Below are 21,032 nucleotides of genomic sequence, written 5' to 3'. Positions count from 1 at the left end.
TGCAACGAGAGCAAATTAGCATTCTAGAGTGAAAGAGACAAAGATGAGGACAAGCAGGTTCATTCTTCCCTTGGATTCCAGGCTTCTGTATGTTCTGTTGTCTACGGAGTACGAGAGTTTTGCTGGAATTTCTCAAAGTGCCCGCCGTTTATTTGTAACTGGCCACAACAAATCCAGTCATTACACCAAGAGAAATGGAGGCTCATGCTACCATATAATTGCCAGACGTGCTGTCAATGGAGTGGTTACAGAAAATGTAGCATGTACCTTCAGGATCAGGAGTTTTGTGTCGCAGGAACAACATGTGTTCAACAACGTCTATGCCGGGAATTCATGGCATGTTTATGCTTACAGCATGAGAGTCACTATGTAAAACATAAATGTGATACCATAATGAGTCACAGGTGAAAAAAACACCTTTAGTGAAAAATACTATTGTTTTTTTTTTGTTGTTGACTGAGCGTAGGAGGCTTTGTATGTCTCACCTGGCTTATGGAAGCTGGAAATTGCATATTAATGGGTGATTTTATCTGGATGGAATAGATGGATATAAGTTGAACAAAAATGCAATTTTATCTAGTATGCAAGATGCCAGTCTGATAATATGGAGAGATGACAAAATGGTTCACTGGCGCCACCCGCTGGAAAAATATCGAGAACTACAGTGTGGGTTTCAAGGAAAAGTTGAGTTTTCAGGGGAAAATGTAATTACAGAAAAATATAATTACAGGACAATATAATTATAGGAAGATATAATTACAGGACATTTTCTCCTCACTTTGTGAGAAACACTTCAACTGTTAAATCATGACAAAATCTAATTTCTTGCAGCCAAAACATGCCATATGAAAATAGTATTTTTAGCAAATAATATGAATACATGTAAAAGCATGTAATTCACAAATAATAAAACAGATTACAGTGACACTGAACACCGATCATTTTTGCACACCGTTAAATTAGAGCTGTCTTTGGTTGAATGACGTTTAAAACATAATGAAGGGCTGCATGCAATCCTTTATTGATTTCAAAATTTGCATTCAGTGAATATGAGGTACACAGCTTAGACGTGCATGGGTTAATGGGAGCTGCAATAACGAGTATCACCAATTTATACATATTAAAGGCCATCACTTTCTGGCAGCCTATCATAAATCTTAATTTGATTAAAAACACAAGGGATAATGTTATATTTATTTTAAACAAATTGCCTCTAGGACAACATCAGTAACTACAGAGCAACAAATATGGACTAAATTCTGCAAGTAAAATAATTGATTATTTATAATTGATTACCAAAGAAAAATAGTCTGTTGACTTGAAGAATATTAGTGGCATGCAGCACATTTAGAACATTGCTTTTCAGTTAAAAGTAAAGACTTTTATACCAAATTTTGCATTTAGGGGACACTCCAGGTTGCCAAATCGTGATTATTTTTGTGATATTGTAATATTTCTGTCATGTTTTGTGACTTCGGTGATTAGTTTTGTGATTAGTTACCAGCTTGACAAAACAATGAAAGGCTGTTTCAAATAAATAGGAAATACATTGAACTGCTACAGCTCAAACATACAGACTACATACTCATAGGCAAGAATAAACCCTTTGGAACAGTTGCCAAATGTTAAGGGGAAAAAATTATAAAGTGTATGCTGGCAGCATCTTCAGTGGGGAAATTTTCACGATATCTGCTATATCTGTACTCAGCATCCAGACAGACGGTTAGCATGAGAGGGAAAAAAATAATTTTATGGCAACACTGTTATGGCGTCAAACTCAATGTTGCCAAGAACGGGCTCTTCTGTGTGAAAACAAATGGTAAAGCTTGACCACTGTAAAATGACCCAGTGCCATGTCAAAGTATCAGCAGGTTTCGCTGTCCATCTCCCCAGAGCTGAAAGGAGTATATAAATCCTGAGAGTGGTATATAAACCCTGAGAGCAGTATATAAGTCCTGAGAGCAGTATATAAACCCTAAGAGCAGTATATAAACCCTGAGAGCGGTATATAAGTCCTGAGAGCGGTATATAAACCCTGAGAGCAGTATATAAGTCCTGAGAGCAGTATATAAACCCTGAGAACGGTATATAAACTCTGAGAGCAGTATATAAACCCTGAGAGCAGTATATAAACCCTGAGAGCGGTATATAAACCCTGAGAGCGGTTTATAAACCCTGAGAGTGGTATATAAACCCTGAGAGCGGTATATAAACCCTGAGAACGATATATAAACCCTGAGAGCGGTTTATAAACCCCGAGAGTGGTATATAAGTCCTGAGAGCAGTATATAAACCCTGAGAGCAGTATATAAACCCTGAGAGCAGTATATAAGTCCTGAGAACAGTATATAAACCCCGAGAGCAGTAAATAAGCCCTAAGAATGATATATAAACCCTGAGAGTGGTTTATAAACCCTGAGAGCGGTATATAAACCCTGAGAGCAGTAAATAAGTCCTGGGAGCAGTATATAAACCCTGAGAGCAGTATATAAACCCTGAGAGCGGTATATAAGTCCTGAGAGCAGTATATAAACACTGAGAGCAGTATGTAAGCCCTGAGAACGATATATAAACCCTGAGAGCGGTTTATAAACCCTGAGAGCGGTATATAAACCCTGACAGCGGTTTATAAACCCTTTCACACTATGTATTTCAAATTAGACCCAAAAGAAGTAATATACCTTTTCAAAGATATTAGGGCAGTGACAGAAATGACTTCTGCTAATATAAAAGTACCACGGTATGTTTTACAACGTATCCCAGAGAACCAGTGAACAGTTTTAATGAGGAAGGGCACAAGAATATGAGGAAAAAAATGATAATATTTCAATATCTTAGGTCTGTATAGAAATTTAACGTGTATCAACGATTAGTCAATGATTGTTTTTCATGCTCTTGCGCTGGGCATGTACATAACTGAAACACTTCACTGCCCAGCTTGAATTGTAGCAGTGGAAGATCTCAAGGAGCACTGGGTAGTTACATCAAGGAAAGATCAGGAAAGTGTTGTTTCCTGTAGTCACCTGTCTTCTAGGAACTTATTCAATACACAGACTTGGACCACATGTAACAGGTATAACCAACACGTCAACTGATTGAGCGTCCTGGCTTATGTTAAACCAGAACCTCATTAAAATATCACATAGGAGAAAAATGGATGTTGGGGAAAAGCATTTGACACTAATATAACTCATATGTGCAGGAAGCATATTAGTGCTGTACCATTAACTTGAATTAAACATGAGAAAACTGCTTGTAAAATCCTATCACACGATGAAGTGAAAATGCTACTGCGGTCATGTGACAGCGATGACTCATTTAATCATTCTTTACGATAGCATTATGAAAACATTGTTTGCCAGCTCATTTTCCTCCTTCATCAGCAAATGACAGAAGCAGCACAACCCAAAAAAACTCATGAAAAGTACAGGGAAGCGCTCTGTGATTTGATCTAGGACAACATTGACAAAACACACTGGCTCCCCTGAGCAAACTTAGCCAAGATGTTTCTCTTCCTGTTTTTGTTTGAATGCCAAGCGGCTGTCAAAACGCTGAATATACCCTTGTGGTTACCTTAACAAGGCTATGAATGTCGGCTGTCGGCCGCAGTCTTTCGCTCTTCCCCTCGCACCTCAGGCTTCCATGAGATGAGACGTCTCTTCTCTTAAGACCTCCTTTCTTGTGGGAGAACGATAGTTATCTCCTCAGAGGCTGAAACGCCACCCCCCAAACATGTGGTTTTCCGTCAGTTTTGCTTTTGTTAAACATCTTTGTATTCCCTGCTCGCTTGCTGTCACAGCAGTCATTTCCTCCATGCTCCATGATGCTCGAGCTATGAGTTGTATCCTTTATGCCATTTTTACCGCCTATGCGTTGTGCCTGTTCCACAATCACCCTGCAACTGTACATTGGCAAACTGATCTCCTGTTATTCTAGTGCTGCCTGATTGCGCCCTGTGCAGTAGCTTTAGTCCTAGGCGAACTCAATTTTAGACAAAATTTTGAGTTGTCGTAGTTGCTGCTACTAACATGATCGTTTTCATCTGAAGCATCCTGAAGATACAGAATAATTGAGCAAATTTCCAAAACTCACTCCGTTTTGTGTTGTTTTTGAGATGAAACTGCCAGTGACCTAAAGTCAGGCTTCCTCATCATATGTTACAGTACTGTGAACCAAAACTCACTCAGTCCTCATGTGATGCAACAAAGAACTTCTGTTAAATTTACAAAACGCACACAGGAATTTTCTCGAAAACATAATGCTGTGAACTGAGCTATGAATATTTGCTCATAATTTTTCTGTGGCTTTTTTTGTTTTATAAAATATTCGGTATTCAACAACGCACACTTCCTGCATACATTGCAAGGCTGCCTTTTGCAGTGAGTAACAGATTCCACACCCATGGGTGGTATCGGTCACAGTGAGAATCCTGCAAGGCCGGAGCGAAGGAACCACCTGTTCTGTGTTTCCTGGCAAGCAACCACCATGTGTGTCCCTGCCGTCATCCTGAGCATCTCCCCCTCTTCTCTGTGCTGTTGTCCTAATAACTGGGGGGGGGGGAATCAAAGTCCTTTTCATGTTACAAGCAAGGCCCCCATCTCCATGGTCTCAGCCTGTTGCCAGCCTCTGAAAGCCATGAACAGTATGCATCAGCAAATACTGTATATCGACCAAAGCATGCTTTAGTCAAAACACATTTGTCTGCTCCAGAGTCCATTAATCATTCCCAGGCTGCTGTAACAGGAAATCTGACTGAATGACTGGAAAGTCAATAGCCTCTCAAACCCTCCCTAACCTTTTTTTTCCTGTTCTAAGATGTGATAACAGTGGGTGAGTTCCCAACAAAACTTCCATCAAGAACATTAAATTAAGCTGCCTTGTTTTATCCGTGCAGCAAAGTCTGTCAGGCTAGAGCATTCAGGGTTGAATCAGGACAATTTATGGATATGAAGCCTGTAAACATGCATTCAATCAGGAGAAAAGTTTCCGCCTGCAAGATCCTCTCAGCATTGATATTTGGCGTTTGGCACCAGCATCTTGTAGAGCATGTTTTATATTTTCCGTTTCAGTGTTTTATTGGCAGAGTGACTCACACCTCCAGGGATTGTGGTTCTAACTTCCTGTTCTGTGTGTGTAGAGGTTGCACGTTCTCCCAGTATCACATGGGCTTCCTCCTGAAGACCAAAGGCATGTTGGTTAGGAGTATTGGTGTCTCTCTGCTTTGGATAAGTCTATTTGTATGCCGTGTACTCATTCCGGCATCTGTCACGGCACGGCATGGTGTGGACAGGGAATAAAGGTCGATCCACTGGCACCTCCGAGACACAAAGCAGTTTATTAAAGAAACTGAACTAACTGGGGAAAATTACAAAGCAAAAGAACCACAAGGGGTCAGAACTAAACAGGGGTAAGCACTTCTACCAGAACCATAAAAGGTACCTACAAAAGAAACCAAGTAACACAGGGAGCAGAACTTGGGAACAAAGTGCAATAATTGCACCTAACGCAGTGACTAAGTAAAGAACTGAACAAAGGCATACATAGCAAAAACCAGGGCAAACAAAGGTGTAAAACATAATCTAATCAACTAATCAAGGAGGGCACAGGAGCAATGAGCAACAGGTGAAACTACTAAAATTAACAAGCACACAGAAATTGAGAAACATAGCAAAACTGAAAACTAAGAAACACAGCAGACACTGGGATAAACCAAAAACAGGGAAACACAACTGGACAATAAGAAGACAAGATAGAAAATATCAAAGACCAGGGAACAGAAAACTATCAGATACAAATAACTGGTCAGCCTCAAACCCATAACCCGAGAGTTATACAAGTAGCCTTTGTGCCACACACTCAATCCACTGAGCTATGCAGCAGTCCAGGGAGCAAGAAGCATATAAGGGTTTTCAAAAAGGGGGTGAAAAGGCGAGATGGCCAGTGACACCTGCTGGCCAACACTGCTCACCCTTCCGCCTGTGACGTCTCCTGTATGCTCTACTGCTGTGCCACTGTTCATCATGCCATCAGCAGCAGCATCAGCACCTGCCTGTCACCTGCTTTGAAACTCAAATGTGAAAATTGGGAAAGTGTGAACTGGGACTTTACCATCTTGTTCATTTGACATCCTCTGTTGGCACCTAGAGGATGGTTCCTCCTAATGTTTCTTCTCTCTAGGGAGTATTTCCTTGATATTGTCACATCCGGCTTGCTCACTGAGGGCTTTGAATTGAATTTAATTGAATTGAATTAAATTGAATTTTACCCAAACCAAAACTTGTACATAATAAAAAATGACGACATGAGCCATTTTATGCCTTTTTAGCATCTGCTGTCTCCTACTATTCGCAAGCCCTCAGGGAGCTGTTTTCCTCACATTGCCTGAACCAGCTTTTATTGAGCAGGACTGCCAAGGGACTCCAAAGAGGGTTTCTTGAAGCTTTTAAAGTAACACGCACTCTGGAGGCTGTCTAGAGCATTGAAGTGGCCCCCGCCCTTCGCATCAGAGAAGCCCATCTCTTGCACACCTCCTCCTTGATCTGATGAGAGCGCACATGATAACCACCCCTCCCCGTCTTGGTGAGAGCAGACATGAGGACCACCACTCCCCATCTTGGTGAGAGCGGACATGACGACCACCACTCCCCATCTTGGTGAGAGCAGACATGACGACCGCCCCTCCCCGTCTTGGTGAGAGTGGACAGGATGATCCCCCCTCCCCGTCTTGGTGAGAGTGGACAGGATGATCCCCCCTCCCTGTCTTGGTGAGAGCGGACATGACGACCACCACTCCCCATCTTGGTGAGAACAGACATGACGACCGCCCCTCCCCGTCTTGGTGAGAGTGGACAGGATGATCCCCCCTCCCCGTCTTGGTGAGAGCGGACATGACGACTGCCCCTCCCCATCTTGGTGAGAGTGGACAGGATGATCGCCCCTCCCCGTCTAGGTGAGAGTGGACAGGATGATCGCCCCTCCCCATCTTGGTGAGAGGGGACAGGATGATCGCCCCTCCCTGTCTTGGTGAGAGGGGACAGGATGATCGCCCCTCCCCATCTTGGTGAGAGGGGACAGGATGATCGCCCCTCCCTGTCTTGGTGAGAGCAGACATGAGGACCTCCACTCCCCATCTTGGTGAAAGCGAACAGGATGATCGCCCCTCCCCGTCTTGGTGAGAACAGACATGACGACCACCACTCCCCATCTTGGTGAGAACAGACATGACGACCTCCACTCCCCGTCTTGGTGAGAGTGGACAGGATGATCGCCCCTCCCTGTATTAGTGAGAGTGGACATGACAACCGCCCCTCCCCATCTTGGTGAGAGTGGACAGGATGATCGCCCCTCCCTGTATTAGTGAGAGTGGACATGACGACCGCCCCTCCCCGTCTTGGTGAGAGTGGACAGGATGCTCGCCCCTCCCCGTCTTGGTGAGAGTGGACAGGATGATCGCCCCTCCCTGTATTAGTGAGAGTGGACATGACGACCGCCCCTCCCCGTCTTGGTGAGAGTGGACAGGATGCTCGCCCCTCCCTGTCTTGGTGAGAGTGGACAGGATGCTCGCCCCTCCCCGTCTTAGTGAGAGCGGACATGACGACCGCCCCTCCCCGTCTTGGTGAGAGTGGACAGGATGATCGCCCCTCCCTGTCTTAGTGAGAGGGGACAGGATGATCGCCCCTCCCTGTCTTGGTGAGAGTGGACAGGATGATCGCCCCTCCCTGTCTTGGTGAGAGCGGACATGACGACCGCCCCTCCCCATCTTGGTGAGAGTGGATAGGATGATCGCCCCTCCCTGTCTTAGTGAGAGTGGACATGACGACCACCACTCCCCGTCTTGGTGAGAGTGGACATGACGACCGCCCCTCCCCATCTTGGTGAGAGTGGATAGGATGATCGCCCCTCCCTGTCTTAGTGAGAGTGGACATGAGGACCGCCCCTCCCCGTCGTGGTGAGAGTGGACAGGATGATCGCCCCTCCCTGTCTTAGTGAGAGTGGACAGGATGATCGCCCCTCCCCGTCTTGGTGAGAGCGGACATGACGACCGCCCTTCCCCATCTTGGTGAGAGTGGACAGGATGATCGTCCCTCCCTGTCTTAGTGAGAGTGGACATGAGGACCACCCCTCCCCATCTTGGTGAGAGTGGACAGGATGATCGTCCCTCCCTGTCTTAGTGAGAGTGGACATGAGGACCACCCCTCCCCATCTTGGTGAGAGTGGACAGGATGATCGCCCCTCCCCGTCTTGGTGAGAGTGGACATGAGGACCACCCCTCCCCATCTTGGTGAGAGTGGACAGGATGATCGCCCCTCCCTGTCTTAGTGAGAGTGGACATGATGACCGCCCCTCCCCATCTTGGTGAGAGTGGACAGGATGATCGTCCCTCCCTGTCTTAGTGAGAGTGGACATGAGGACCACCCCTCCCCATCTTGGTGAGAGTGGACAGGATGATCGCCCCTCCCCGTCTTGGTGAGAGTGGACATGACGACCGACCCTCCCCGTCTTGGTGAGAGTGGACAGGATGATCGCCCCTCCCTGTCTTGGTGAGAGTGGACAGGATGATCCCCCCTCCCCGTCTTGGTGAGAGCGGACATGAGGACCACCCCTCCCCATCTTGGTGAGAGTGGACAGGATGATCGCCTCCCACTGAGGTCACTGACTGTGTCCCTGTGTTCACCACTGAATTAAAATGACAAAAGTGTGCAATGGGGCATATTTATATACATCCTAGACAGCTTGATTATCAAGACCATATTAGACTGGTATCATTCTCAGAAGGTCACAAATAGTGTTCTGTATCTTTAAAGGGTTGACATCTGCATTCCACATCAATGGTGGGGGAAAATAAAACTGTTTTCAAATGGTAAACATGACTGAATTAATGATTCCACTAATTTGCGTGCGGAGTTGCCCCTGCTGGTGACCTGTCAACATGGCCCATGCAAATGAGACCATCCTTAGTGGAACCCAGCTCACCTACTGCTGCGTGACCCCTGCCTCTGCTGCCGCTTTGCTCCTTTAGATGTCCGAACTATGGACACATACATGAACTGAGCTCTTTTAGTTACACTTCCTCTTAATGGTATCATTTGCATGGCGTTTTATTTTATTCTTACATTATATAAGCAAACAAAAGCTCTTAAAATTCCAGAGTGATTCCCCATTGAAACTGTAATATTAAACATGTTCACTTTTTTGTCTTTTTGCAGTTTTTCTAGCAGTGTTACACCTATAATGAGAAGCTGAAGATGTACGTGATGTTGTAACGTGCTGTAATTTAGAAATTTTACAGATCATAAGTGTTTTCATCTATCACATCACTTCGTGGTTTGGTGTTCATTCCTACAGACTGCTTTGTAAACGCTGAGAACAGTCAGTCCAGCAGTTTGGGATAACCTAAAAATATTGTAGTATTTATGAGCACAAATCGGCGGATCAAGCCTATATCTGTTTCACTATTACAAAATAGTGCAAATAAAGGCCATCCCACAAGTTCTCTGGGTGTGGAATGTCTGTAGATCCTGGGTCTTTGACGTCAGACAGGTCAAACGCGTTTTTCTTCCTAAGCCAGGCTGCACGTGGGCCCTTACGAGTGTGTGACATGCACATTTCTCTGTGAGTTAGTCACACAGTATACCTTCAGTCTGCGCAGCGAGCCAAACACACCTTTTCCTGGAAGACAGACAGACTCAGGTAAATCATTATAAGAAACTTTTATTGAGTTTCAGTATAAAGTGGTCATTGTGTGATGTGATTTAAAATTGTATTATATTGTATTATAATTGTACTAAAACCACAATACAAAAGAAATACTTAAAACTAGTTTACATAAAATTCCACAAGCCTGTAGTGGATATACAGTATGGAAAATAGATGGATTGATCTAAAAATGTTATTTTGTATATAAGGATAAGCGGTTTGGAAAATGGATGGATGGAAGGCTGGTTTAGTTGAGGTCAAAGTCGAATTTCCTCATGAGAAATAATATAAAGTAATTTAATCTGTTTCAGACCCCCAAATGATTGCCTGTTTAATTATAAAAAGCATAACAATACATTTAAAACTAATACACACATGAAAAAGCACACAAGCAATGAATACAAAATAGATGGCCGTTTATGAGCACTTTGCCTGTATTGAGGTGAGCTGTTGCCATACTGGCAGTGGCAGGTGGAGAGGAGGGATGGAGGGGGTATTGGGTTATTGTTTGGAAGGGGAGACGTGTCTTTATCCGTATGAGTTTTAGCAGGTGTGTTTTGTTTTGCTGTGTTCCGAGTTTTCGGTCGAGTTGCGGTTAGATCTGACTTGACTCATTCGTTCGAAGGCAAATTGGTAAAGCTGAACGCTGTACAACTTTTAGCAGGAACGGTCAGGTTCCGAGATTTCAATCGTGGTAGAAGTTGAAAAAAATAAATAATAAACACTTTTGAAAAATTGTTACTTGTGTTACTCATAAACTCCATCATTAATGTATAATACATCCATCCATCCATCCTTCTATCTTCCATCCACCAGGCTCCCTGCCATCCAGTACTGTACTAATCATGATTTCTTTCCATCACAGGTCATAGGCATTTATGTAGAGAGCCGTCCAGGATGAGGTGCAGATGTAAGACACTGAATCACTTAAAATGATGTCCCTTTCTTGCTTGGCTTTTGTGTTTTGGTGTGCATTCTCCACTGTGTCTTTGCTGAACTTTTGCAGATCTTCTCCGTTGTGGACTTCTTCTGCTAATTGTACTCCTTACGTGGTATGCTGTGTCCAACAGCTTACTTATAAAACCTGAAGTCATATCACAAGATAAAGTCATATCACAAGATAAAGTCATATCACAAGGTACGTTAGGAAGGTTTATGCCAAATTGTACAAACTTTTGACTTTGTTTTTTGAATTTGCTTTCTTTAGTGTTTTACAGCTAAAAAAAGCAGTAGAAAGCATAGAGCAGGGGTGCCCAACTCCAGTCCTGGGGGAATGGAGCCCTGCACATTTTTGGGTTTCCCCTCGTTTAACACACCTGATTCAACTCTTTGTTCTAATTACCACACAGCACTTGAGCTGAATCATTTATGGTGGAATTGGGAAAGAACTAAGCTACACAGGGCTCTGGCCCCCCAGGACTGGAGCTGGACTGCCCTGGCTTAGGGTCACTGCATGCAATGTGCGACACATACCGGCCTTTCAGTGCCTGAGTGAGACTAAGACAGACTAAGACTCCAGAACTTGGAAAAACTGAAAATATCTACATGCCCTTTCACAGTATAACAAAAGAGGCTAACAGAGCCCCAAATGTGAAATTGGTACGTTTTCGTATAATTAAATATCCAGTCATACTGAAATATGTTGGGAAAGTGCATCACTGATTAATATTATTTGATTAAAGAGATTATTCATAGTCTGTTGCATTTGGTCAAACAGTGTTTATCTTTACCTGTGAAATACATCAAAAAGAATAATGACTAGGTTAATTATATTATGCTAATTTAAAAGCAAAGTGCAGTACTGTTTCATCACTAGCAATAATTAATGAAGGCCCATCTTTTATTTATCATCATATTATGAGTAAAGTATAAAGAATTTACTTAGATTGAGTTTTAATGACAAATTGATTCAGTATTTTTACCCAAATTTGTAAACAATAGAGTTGTTATCTCGTATATTCGATTGGTTCCTTTATTTCCTGCTGGTTCATAGATGCTTGTTGACAGTTTTAAAGCTTCCATCTAGGCTGATGAGAGGAGGCTTAGCTGCCACAGAAACTCTGTGACACACGTGTTTCTGTCTGCCACCAGCACCATCCCACGACCCTAAGTGTGCACTACCAAAGTCATGCGACATCAACCAGTTCGCGTTTTACCTCCAGACAGGAGCCGCCAACGTCCTTGGGCCCAAAATCTGTTTTGAAGGAGAGGTGTAAGTTCCATCTGGTTAATAGCAGTTCAGCAGTTTCAGACACTGGGTGTTTTGTGTCAATATATTTGTAGTATTATAACCCAGGGCACTGTCACCCCACAGCTGGGTTTAAGTCCCACGTTCATGTTAGGGTGTTCTCTCCTCATGTGTGTATTACGGTGTATGTGTTCCTTGTATTGGACTGGCATCAGTGTCATTCCATGTGTTCCATGACAACATGAAAACTACACACACACACACACACACACACACACACAATCCTGGAGGTAGGAAACAGCTGAAACCAAGGATGGGGTGTCAGGTAAAAATGAAACACATATAACTTCTTGTACTTTTTTTTTGCATATAACGTGAACACGTTTGTCATCTCAACTTCCTGTACAGAGGAAATCACACTAAAATACTGTGGATTGGGAGAATCCAAGGTCATATGCAGATTGCAGTGAGCCCAGTAGGTGGCAGTACAAAATCAGTTGGGCTTGCTGATGGTTCCATTGACCTGCTCAGTAAGACTGAACCAAAACCAAATATCATACAATTATTGTTTTAAATCAATATAAATTCTAAAGTGAATAAGCATTTTTATTTGTGATACAGTATAAAACACCTCATTATCATAAGCAGAAAATAAATACCAGATTAATTTAAATTGTTATTGTTAATTAATTATAATAGTCACAGACTACTGCCATTTTTCCACTGTAAGGGCTTGATGGCTTTAGAGATGGACTGATTGTAATGATGTGTTTGTATATATTATATGTGTGTGTGTGTGTGTGTGTCTGTGTGTGTCTGCATCTGTGTGTGTGTGTGCGAGTGGGTATACCTATTCTTATGGGGACACCTATCCTTATGTCCCCATAACATGATAAACATCCGTTTTTATAAAACTCTATTTTATAAAAATCAGTGACTGCTATAGTATGAAAAAACTAAAAATGCAAAAACTCTTGTATTTTGCTTGGTTACTTATGATTATGGTCAGGGCATAGGTTGTTAAGGTTGTCATAGTTAGGATTAGCATTTTTCCCATAGAAGTAAAAGAGGATTTAAGTTTAATAAGGATAAACATGTGCATGTGTATTATATGTGTGTGTCTATATATATATATATATATATATATATATATATATATATATATATATATATATATATATAAAACTGATTTTCTCCTTCAGGATCATGAGTGGTGTTCACAACAATATTGGACATGGACTGAACATTGCAGTTATAGATGGTTAGCTACTTTACTTTCTTATACTTATGCTATTATAATAAGGACAATAAACCTTTGAGTTTTTACCAATGTGATAAAGTATGACTCGAGGATTTTATGTTAATAACAAAGAATTTTCTTATCTATATGGAAATCAGGAAAAGTCAAGTCAAATTCTAAAATTGGTTACATTCTGAATATAGTCTGGTACTAATCAGAAATAAGCACATCACATTAAAAAGCATCTGTTTCATTCATTTCTTGTTTCACTTAAAGATCATTAAATGCATTTTGTTTTGGTTGACAGCTGAAAGTGGGAAGATTGAGAAGACTGATTATTTCAACATGTACTCTGGAAGTAAGCTACCCTGCATATGAAGCAACTTCTGAGAAATGCTCCCTGTAAGATACACACCCTGTGCTATGGAGTACACTTCCTGTGCAATGGAGTACACTCCCTGTGCTGTGGAGTACACGTCCTGTGCAATGGAGTACACTCCCTGTGCAATGGAGTACACTCCCTGTGCATTGGAGTACACTCCCTGTGCTATGGAGTACACTTCCTGTGCAATGAAGTACACTCCCTGTGCTGTGGAGTACACGTCCTGTGCAATGGAGTACACTCCCTGTGCAATGGAGTACACTCCCTGTGCATTGGAGTACACTCCCTGTGCTATGGAGTACACTTCCTGTGCAATGAAGTACACTCCCTGTGCTATGGAGTACACTTCCTGTGCTATGGAGTACATTTCCTGTGCAATGGAGTACACTCCCTGTGCTGTGGAGTACACTCCCTGTGCAATGGAGTACACTCCCTGTGCTGTGGAGTACACTCCCTGTGCTATGGAGTACACTCCCTGTGTTATGGAGTACACTTCCTGTGCTATGGAGTACACTCCCTGTACTATGGAGTACACTTCCTGTGCAATAGAGTACACTCCCTGTGCTATGGAGTACACTCCCTGTGCTGTGGAGTACACTCCCTGTGCTATGGAGTACACTCCCTGTGCTGTGGAGTACACTCCCTGTGCTATGGAGTACACTTCCTGTGCAATGGAGTACACTCCCTGTGCTGTGGAGTACACTCCCTGTGCAATGGAGTACACTTCCTATGCAATGGAGTACACGTCCTGAGAAGTGGAGTGCACCCCCCGTGAAACGGAGTACACTGTCTTCAGGACTGTTTCACGAAATATAGCTCTAGTTAATTTTTTATTCGTTGTTAATTTTCTTCTGAACACTGAGTAACTCTCAGCAAGTGCATTTATATCAGCTGAAATGAGCCAAATTTGTGAACCTTCAGTAACCGTTATAAATCCAATTGACTGTGTCTATGTTTTGCTTATTTTAGAACCAGAGGATTTGATGCAGTTTCTTTTAGCAATAAAACCTGGGAAGATTGTCCTGGTTGCCTCCTTTGATGACTCAGCAACAAAGTAAGTGATTATCACGAAAAATCGACAAATAAACATTTATATATATATATATATATATATATATATATATATATATATATATATATGAGTCGCTTCTGCATTCCTGCAGTATTTACACATCACAAGGTGACTTATAATTACAGTTACGAAATGCAGTCAGGCAGCATTACATTCTACAATTTTCCATTTGTGGATAAAACACACGGCCTGAGATACTGTTCATTAGACTTCCTAATCTATACATGGATTTTTGACCAAAATTTCTGTGTAATTTACATTTTAAAAGATGAATTGAAGAACAGTTAGAAGAGACACCAATGTGTGAATGATGAATTATGGATCAAACGTTAGAATCCCAGGGAAAAAAATGCACTGTGAAAGTTCACAGTAAAACTGTGAAATTTACAGTTAAACCTTAATTATTCGTAATTCTACTACGAACTTTACAGTTAGATTATAAAAATTTCATAGTTCAAATTGTGGACTCTTGTTTTACTTTGAAGTTCATATGTTTAATAATTCTGACAGTGAAATTTACAGTTCAGATTTGTACATGATATAGTTTAACTGTGAAGTTCAATTTTGACAGTTTTAAGTCAAAGTTTACAGCCAACTATGTGCTATGAACTTTCATCAATTCCACCACGGAAGAGTTGATGGTAATATTGTCCAGTCAGTTTTAAGTCATGATACACGAGGGTCTAATGAACAGGACTATAAACTTCACTGTTATAACAGCTAAGCTGATAGTGAATTTGACTGTAAAGATTACAGTAGAACCCTGAACTGTCCACGTGATACATATATGGTAGGTTAATGCACCTGTGCCTATATGGGGAGAAATGCAGTAATTAAAAGTAAACTTAGATGGAAGTACACATATGCTGGTGGGCTACCTTGGACTCAACTAGCCAAACAGAATTAAATCTTCATCACAATAATTTACAGTCCATAGCTTAACTGTATACTTGTAAACTTCACAGTCAAAGTTTACAGTTCGACTGTTGATTTCACAATAGAAGCATGAAAATTCATGGACAAACTTTGAAATAATTCATGCCCAAACTATGAAAGTAAATATTAAAGCAGTCTAACAAGTTTACAGTTTTTCTTGTGAAGTTCTACAGTGCATTGTTTTTAGGGTTCTGGGAGTCTTTAACAGCTCATTGCATTGTTGCCTTTTCTTGGAGAACAAATTCAAAGCTGTCATTTAATTGTCCTCTTTTTGTAAAATGACGAACACTAACAAGTGTCTCGCACTGACAGAAATACTGAAATGATGTTTCTGCTTCTGACGTTCATGATCAAAGTGAAATATAATGTCCATGATGTTGATCATCAACTACTGTAAACTACTAATCCCGTCACAAGATCAAGCAGGGAAATAAGTCATGATCTCAACTTTAGTTTTCTTGAGATCCTGAGAAAATTAGCTTGTGAACTTGAGATCACAAGAAAATTAAGAAAATTAAGTCCTCCCTGGACTTATGTAAATTAACGATGGTAATTTTTTTCATTAAAGGATTTGTCATTTTCATCTTGTTTGCCGACTTTATAAAGTGTTATAAATCAATGACATAATGTCTGATGTTTTTTACAGGAATAGATACTTTTAAAAAAAATAAATCTGTGAAGCTAGGAAGTCGCAACTTTATATTTTGTCAATTCTGGTTTGGACCCTCATAATACATTCTGTTGACACTGGGTGAGGGTGGCAGTTCCTGAAGGTGTTGCAGTTGACTAGGAATGTCTTAAAAATGTACCTGTCAATTTCATTCTTGCAATCCGACAACATCATTTCCATAAAGCAGGATTTTAACTTGATGATGATGTCACATCTTTAACTAGAAACGAACTGCACATCTGGTTGGGCCACATACCCAAAGCCTGTGTTAATGCTTGAATGGATAGACAGGACAAACTGGTTAAGGAAACAGGTTAGGATGGTAAAGCTCAGCATAAACTGCATGAGGATTCTGAACACATTCCAGGTTTAACTTTCAGTTTATTGAATAAGTGAATGCAGCACATTTAAATTCATGGATGAGGAGAGAAAAAAGAAATGATATAGAGAGACCAGAGCATTTATTACACTTTCATGAATATAAGTACAGATGCTCCTCAATTTACGATGGGGTTATGTTCTAATAAACCAACTGTGTGTGTGTGTGTGTGTGTGTGTGTGGTGTGACAGGTGTCAGTGCACATGTGTGTGAATGGTGTGTATGTGTGTGTCTCTGTGTGTGTGTGTGTGTGTGTGTGTGTGCGCCCTGCAGTGAGTCGGCACCCCATCCTTGGTTATTCCCTGCCTTTCACTATTAGCTTCAGAGTTGGGCTCTGGACTTTGCATTGGGCAAGTGGGTGCAAGATGGATGGATGGATGGATGGATGGATGGATATTTTAAAGTTGATCTCAATTGGTCATTCTCCCATGTCATTGCAAGCAATAGTTTTTGACACATTTTTTTTGACACAACAGGGATTATCATGATATAAATGCTATTGGTCAAAGAATAATTAGTGATAATTATTTTACATTTGTGAATATTTTTCTTTCAATATTGATATCATTAGATTATTTTGTGGAATGGTATCAATGAGTTATTCATTTTGTTTTAAAGAATTGAACACTTAAGTCTTGTGGTCAATTTTGGAATCAAGTGAGGTGAATAAATTTTGGCCAAAATTATAATTTGCTATATGTTTTCTCCAGGTCTTCGCTTCTATTCAGGGTCTTCATTTAAGTGTAATTTTGATAAGTATTGTTACTGGTTTCCCAGTAAATCCAGTTTATCCAGAGTAACACACAGAGGATTTCTGTGTGTTCAACAGAGTTAAATGAAAATTGAGTCCAGAATATTGAACCTGTTGGCAGCTGGTTATATTGGAGTAAATAGAAATAAGTACATTTTATAACTTGAATTATTATAGCTCATTTAATTAGAATTTAGCCAATAAATGAAAGTGGCAGTTTGATCCGGTCGCTTAGAAGGTCTGTAATATTTATGATACTATAAAACTGAGATAAAATAATTCTTACAGGTTGCCGGAGATACCAATATCAAAATCATTTATAACAGATTAAAGTTACCTAACAATTGATTAAAGTGGTTTTTTGATCCAAAAAGACAACATTCTGGAGAAATGCTGTCTTTGTAGTTTACAGGACTAACTTATAAAAAATATTAATATATTACTAATTATTTTAGTGTTTTAGTAAATAGTGCAATACAACATGACCAGTCCAATACAACCATGATTATAAAATTTGACAGAACAACAAGCCATCCCAGCTGATACGTTTTCAGGCATGACACAAAGAGAACCTTTCCTGCTTGATTCCTCCATTCTGACTCTTCACTGGTTCCTTTTCCTAGTTCTCCAGCCCTTTGAAGAAGAATGTGGCTGATTTTTACTGCAGTATGTTGTCAAAATTCTGAAGCAATAGATCTGACATCTGAGGCAATATTATGCTAAAACTAAAATTAAATGCTGAAACACTTTTGGAGTAAAGTACATGGTTGATGTAAAGAACATGCATTTTTTTATGGGTGTAACTCAATATGTAGGTATATAAATTAAGTATTTTTGGTATTACCCAGAATCACATTAGTGCGTAGCTTTGAAGTTTATAATTAGAAGATTTTAATTAGTTGCAGTAGGCTCACCACCATAGCCTGGCATAAAGGCTGTGTTTGGTGTGTGTGTGTGTGTGAGAGAGAGAGAGAGAGAGAGAGAGAGAGAGAGAGCGCATGTGTATGTGGTCCAGGTATACTTTACCTTGTGGGGACCAAATATCCCCACAATGTGATGAATACCCATTTTTTTTTCACCTTATGGGGACCACTTTCCTCTATTTTATAAATATCCGTGACCGCAATGAAAAAACTAAAAATGCAAAAACTGTTGCCATGGTTAGCATTAGCATTTTCCCCATAGAAATGAATGAGCGGTCCCCAAAAAGATATGGTTATATGACTCTGTGTGTGTGTGTGTGTGTCTGTATCTTTCACAACAGTTTTACTTCTGTTGCAATTCATGTTTTATTGATGTCCTTACTTTCTCCAGCCCATGGACGTATTCCCCAAATCCTTTCTTTTTCATTGCTTTTTCAGATTGACAGACGATATTCGGGAAGTTTTTGCCAAGATGGGCAGCACGCTCATCAAATCCCTGTCTTTCAGGGATACTTGGGTTTTTGCAGGAGCCACTGGAATAGAGCACACAAGCTCATTTGAGAAGGTAAGCCTGACAGAGCTTCAGGAATGAGTAAGCAGCTGCAGCACTTATCGGCACTCTAGCCACACCACTCAAACTGTCTCGACACTAAATATCATCGAAACACAATCCTGATATAGGAGATCCTAAAATAACATGACCCGTTAATGAGGCAGCTAGCTACAGTCCTCTGGCTACTCAATAGCTATTTTCAACATAGAAACATCTGGGGGAGAGTGGGGGCTGAAGTGCCCCAGATGTTCTTCAATCAGCACATGTTATAAGCATATACTAAGCTGTTAAGTGAAAAAACGCACCTTTAGAGACATTTGCATATTTAAATTAGCACACAGCACTTGTGAATGTTTTTTTAATGAATGATTAAATATGGATATGTCATGGAAGATGAATAGCATGAAAATTAGTAGTGAGCAAGTATTTTTATCAGCTTAAAAAGTACATAATGAAGGTACCTGCAGCAAACAAATGAGGACAGACCATGACACTTTCTACATTTGCTGTTAAATGTGTAGACTATTGCCATCACATTTTTTTCATCAAATAGCAATAAGTTGTATACGGCTAGAGCTAGCTAAATATGAATTTGCTGTGTAATGCTTAATTGTTATTGAGATAAAATACCCAACTTTTATAGCCCTGACAGTGATACTTGGTGACTAACAAACACATCATGTAATAGCATTGCAAAAACAGAATACCTCAGTGTTTGTAATAATTGATACATATTAAATGCTAGAGCTCACCTTTCTGCTGAAATTACAGCTTGTGTATTCTACCAGTTTGCTTGTTTTATTACCAGTACTGTTACTGAATTTGCTCTGCTGATGTTGTTCAACATTTTATTTTTACAGATGGTGAAAAATAACAAAGCAACTAACACTTATGATGGCTGGCCTGAAATAGCAGACTTGGCAGGGTGTTTTCCAAGAAAACTTTATTAGTTGTTTGAGCTTTCGGCACAAAATCCTGCCTTCATCACTGGCATTTTTGCCATATTACTGATATGACTTTTGGACAGCACTGGAAATTGTTGTGCAATCTCAGGTTCATGAAAATGAACATTAAAATGTTTTCATATTGTTCAATGATGCAATGTTTGTTTTTTTTTTTAATATAATGTCATGTTTACATTAAGTATTCCGTTTTTTGTTATGTAAAGGAGTGCAGAAGTATAATTCTGTCCTGTTTCATATGTGCCTCATCTTTCTTTGTTAGTTATTATGAGATTTGTTATTTGATGTTATTTTCTGAATAATTGATATTATATAATTATTCCCTCATAATGAGTATCCAGGGGTATAGCTAGTTATTCCCCCCCCCCCCCCCCCCCGCCCTATCTATGCCCATACTATGCCCCTGATGCCAGAGTAACCACGCCCCTACTGCACTCCAGCTGCCAGTGTATCCATGCCCTTACTGTGTCTCGGCTGACAGCATATCCATGCCCCTACTTATTCCCTGCTACGAGCATATCCAAGCCCCTGCTGCGCCTCTGCTGCCAGAGTAACCACGCCCCTACTGCACTCCTGCTGCCAGTGTATCCATGTCCCATGTTGTCCTTGCTGCCAGCATATCCATACCCCTGTTGCCATTGTATCTATGCACCTGCTGCTTCCCTGCTACCAGCATATCTGTGTCCCTACTGAGCCCCTGCTGCTGGTGTATCCGTGTACCTACTGTGCCTCTGTTGTCACTGTATCTATGCCCCAGCTGCACCCTGCTGTCATTGTATCCATGTCCCCACTGAGCCCCTGCTGCTGGTGTATCCTTGTACCTACTGTACTGTGCCCCTGCTGCCAGTGTATCCATGTCCCATGTTGTCCTTGCTGCCAGCATATCCATACCCCTGTTGCCATTGTATCTATGCACCTGCTGCTTCCCTGCTACCAGCATATCTGTGTCCCTACTGAGCCCCTGCTGCTGGTGTATCCATGTCCCCACTGAGCCCCTGCTGCTGGTGTATCCGTGTACCTACTGTACTGTGCCCCTGCTGTCAGTGTATCTATGCCACTTCTGCACCCTGCTGTCAGTGTATCTATGCCTCTTCTGCACCCTGCTGTCAGTGTATCTATGCCTTTTCTGCACCCTGCTGTCAGTGTATCCGTGTCCCTACTGTCCCTTGACAGCTATATGTGACATACATGCGAAAGGATATTCTGTCTTCTAAATGTACATTAAAACTGCAGTCACAGACTGCATTTGTTTAGTAATCTATTTTTCCTATATCAATAAA

At 41.1% G+C, this 21,032-nt stretch overlaps 1 protein-coding gene across 1 annotated transcript; it reads left to right on the top strand.

Annotated features, from left to right (window-relative positions):
• The first annotated feature begins 9,601 nt into the window (after window positions 1–9,601).
• Window positions 9,602–21,014, top strand: LOC125747672 (protein FAM3C-like). Its single transcript, XM_049023086.1, has 9 exons — window positions 9,602–9,690; window positions 10,562–10,606; window positions 10,703–10,834; window positions 11,788–11,908; window positions 13,087–13,145; window positions 13,432–13,482; window positions 14,476–14,560; window positions 18,676–18,802; window positions 19,651–21,014. Exons 2-9 carry the CDS (start codon window positions 10,594–10,596, stop codon window positions 19,738–19,740), a joined length of 678 nt encoding a protein of 225 aa, XP_048879043.1. The 5' UTR covers window positions 9,602–9,690; window positions 10,562–10,593; the 3' UTR covers window positions 19,741–21,014.
• Window positions 21,015–21,032: the final 18 nt, after the last annotated feature.

Source organism: Brienomyrus brachyistius, chromosome 8 (genome assembly GCF_023856365.1).
Source record: "Brienomyrus brachyistius isolate T26 chromosome 8, BBRACH_0.4, whole genome shotgun sequence".
Taxonomy (NCBI): domain Eukaryota; kingdom Metazoa; phylum Chordata; class Actinopteri; order Osteoglossiformes; family Mormyridae; genus Brienomyrus; species Brienomyrus brachyistius.
Note: the sequence above shows the minus strand (reverse complement) of the source record. Positions and strands in the feature narration are given on the sequence as shown.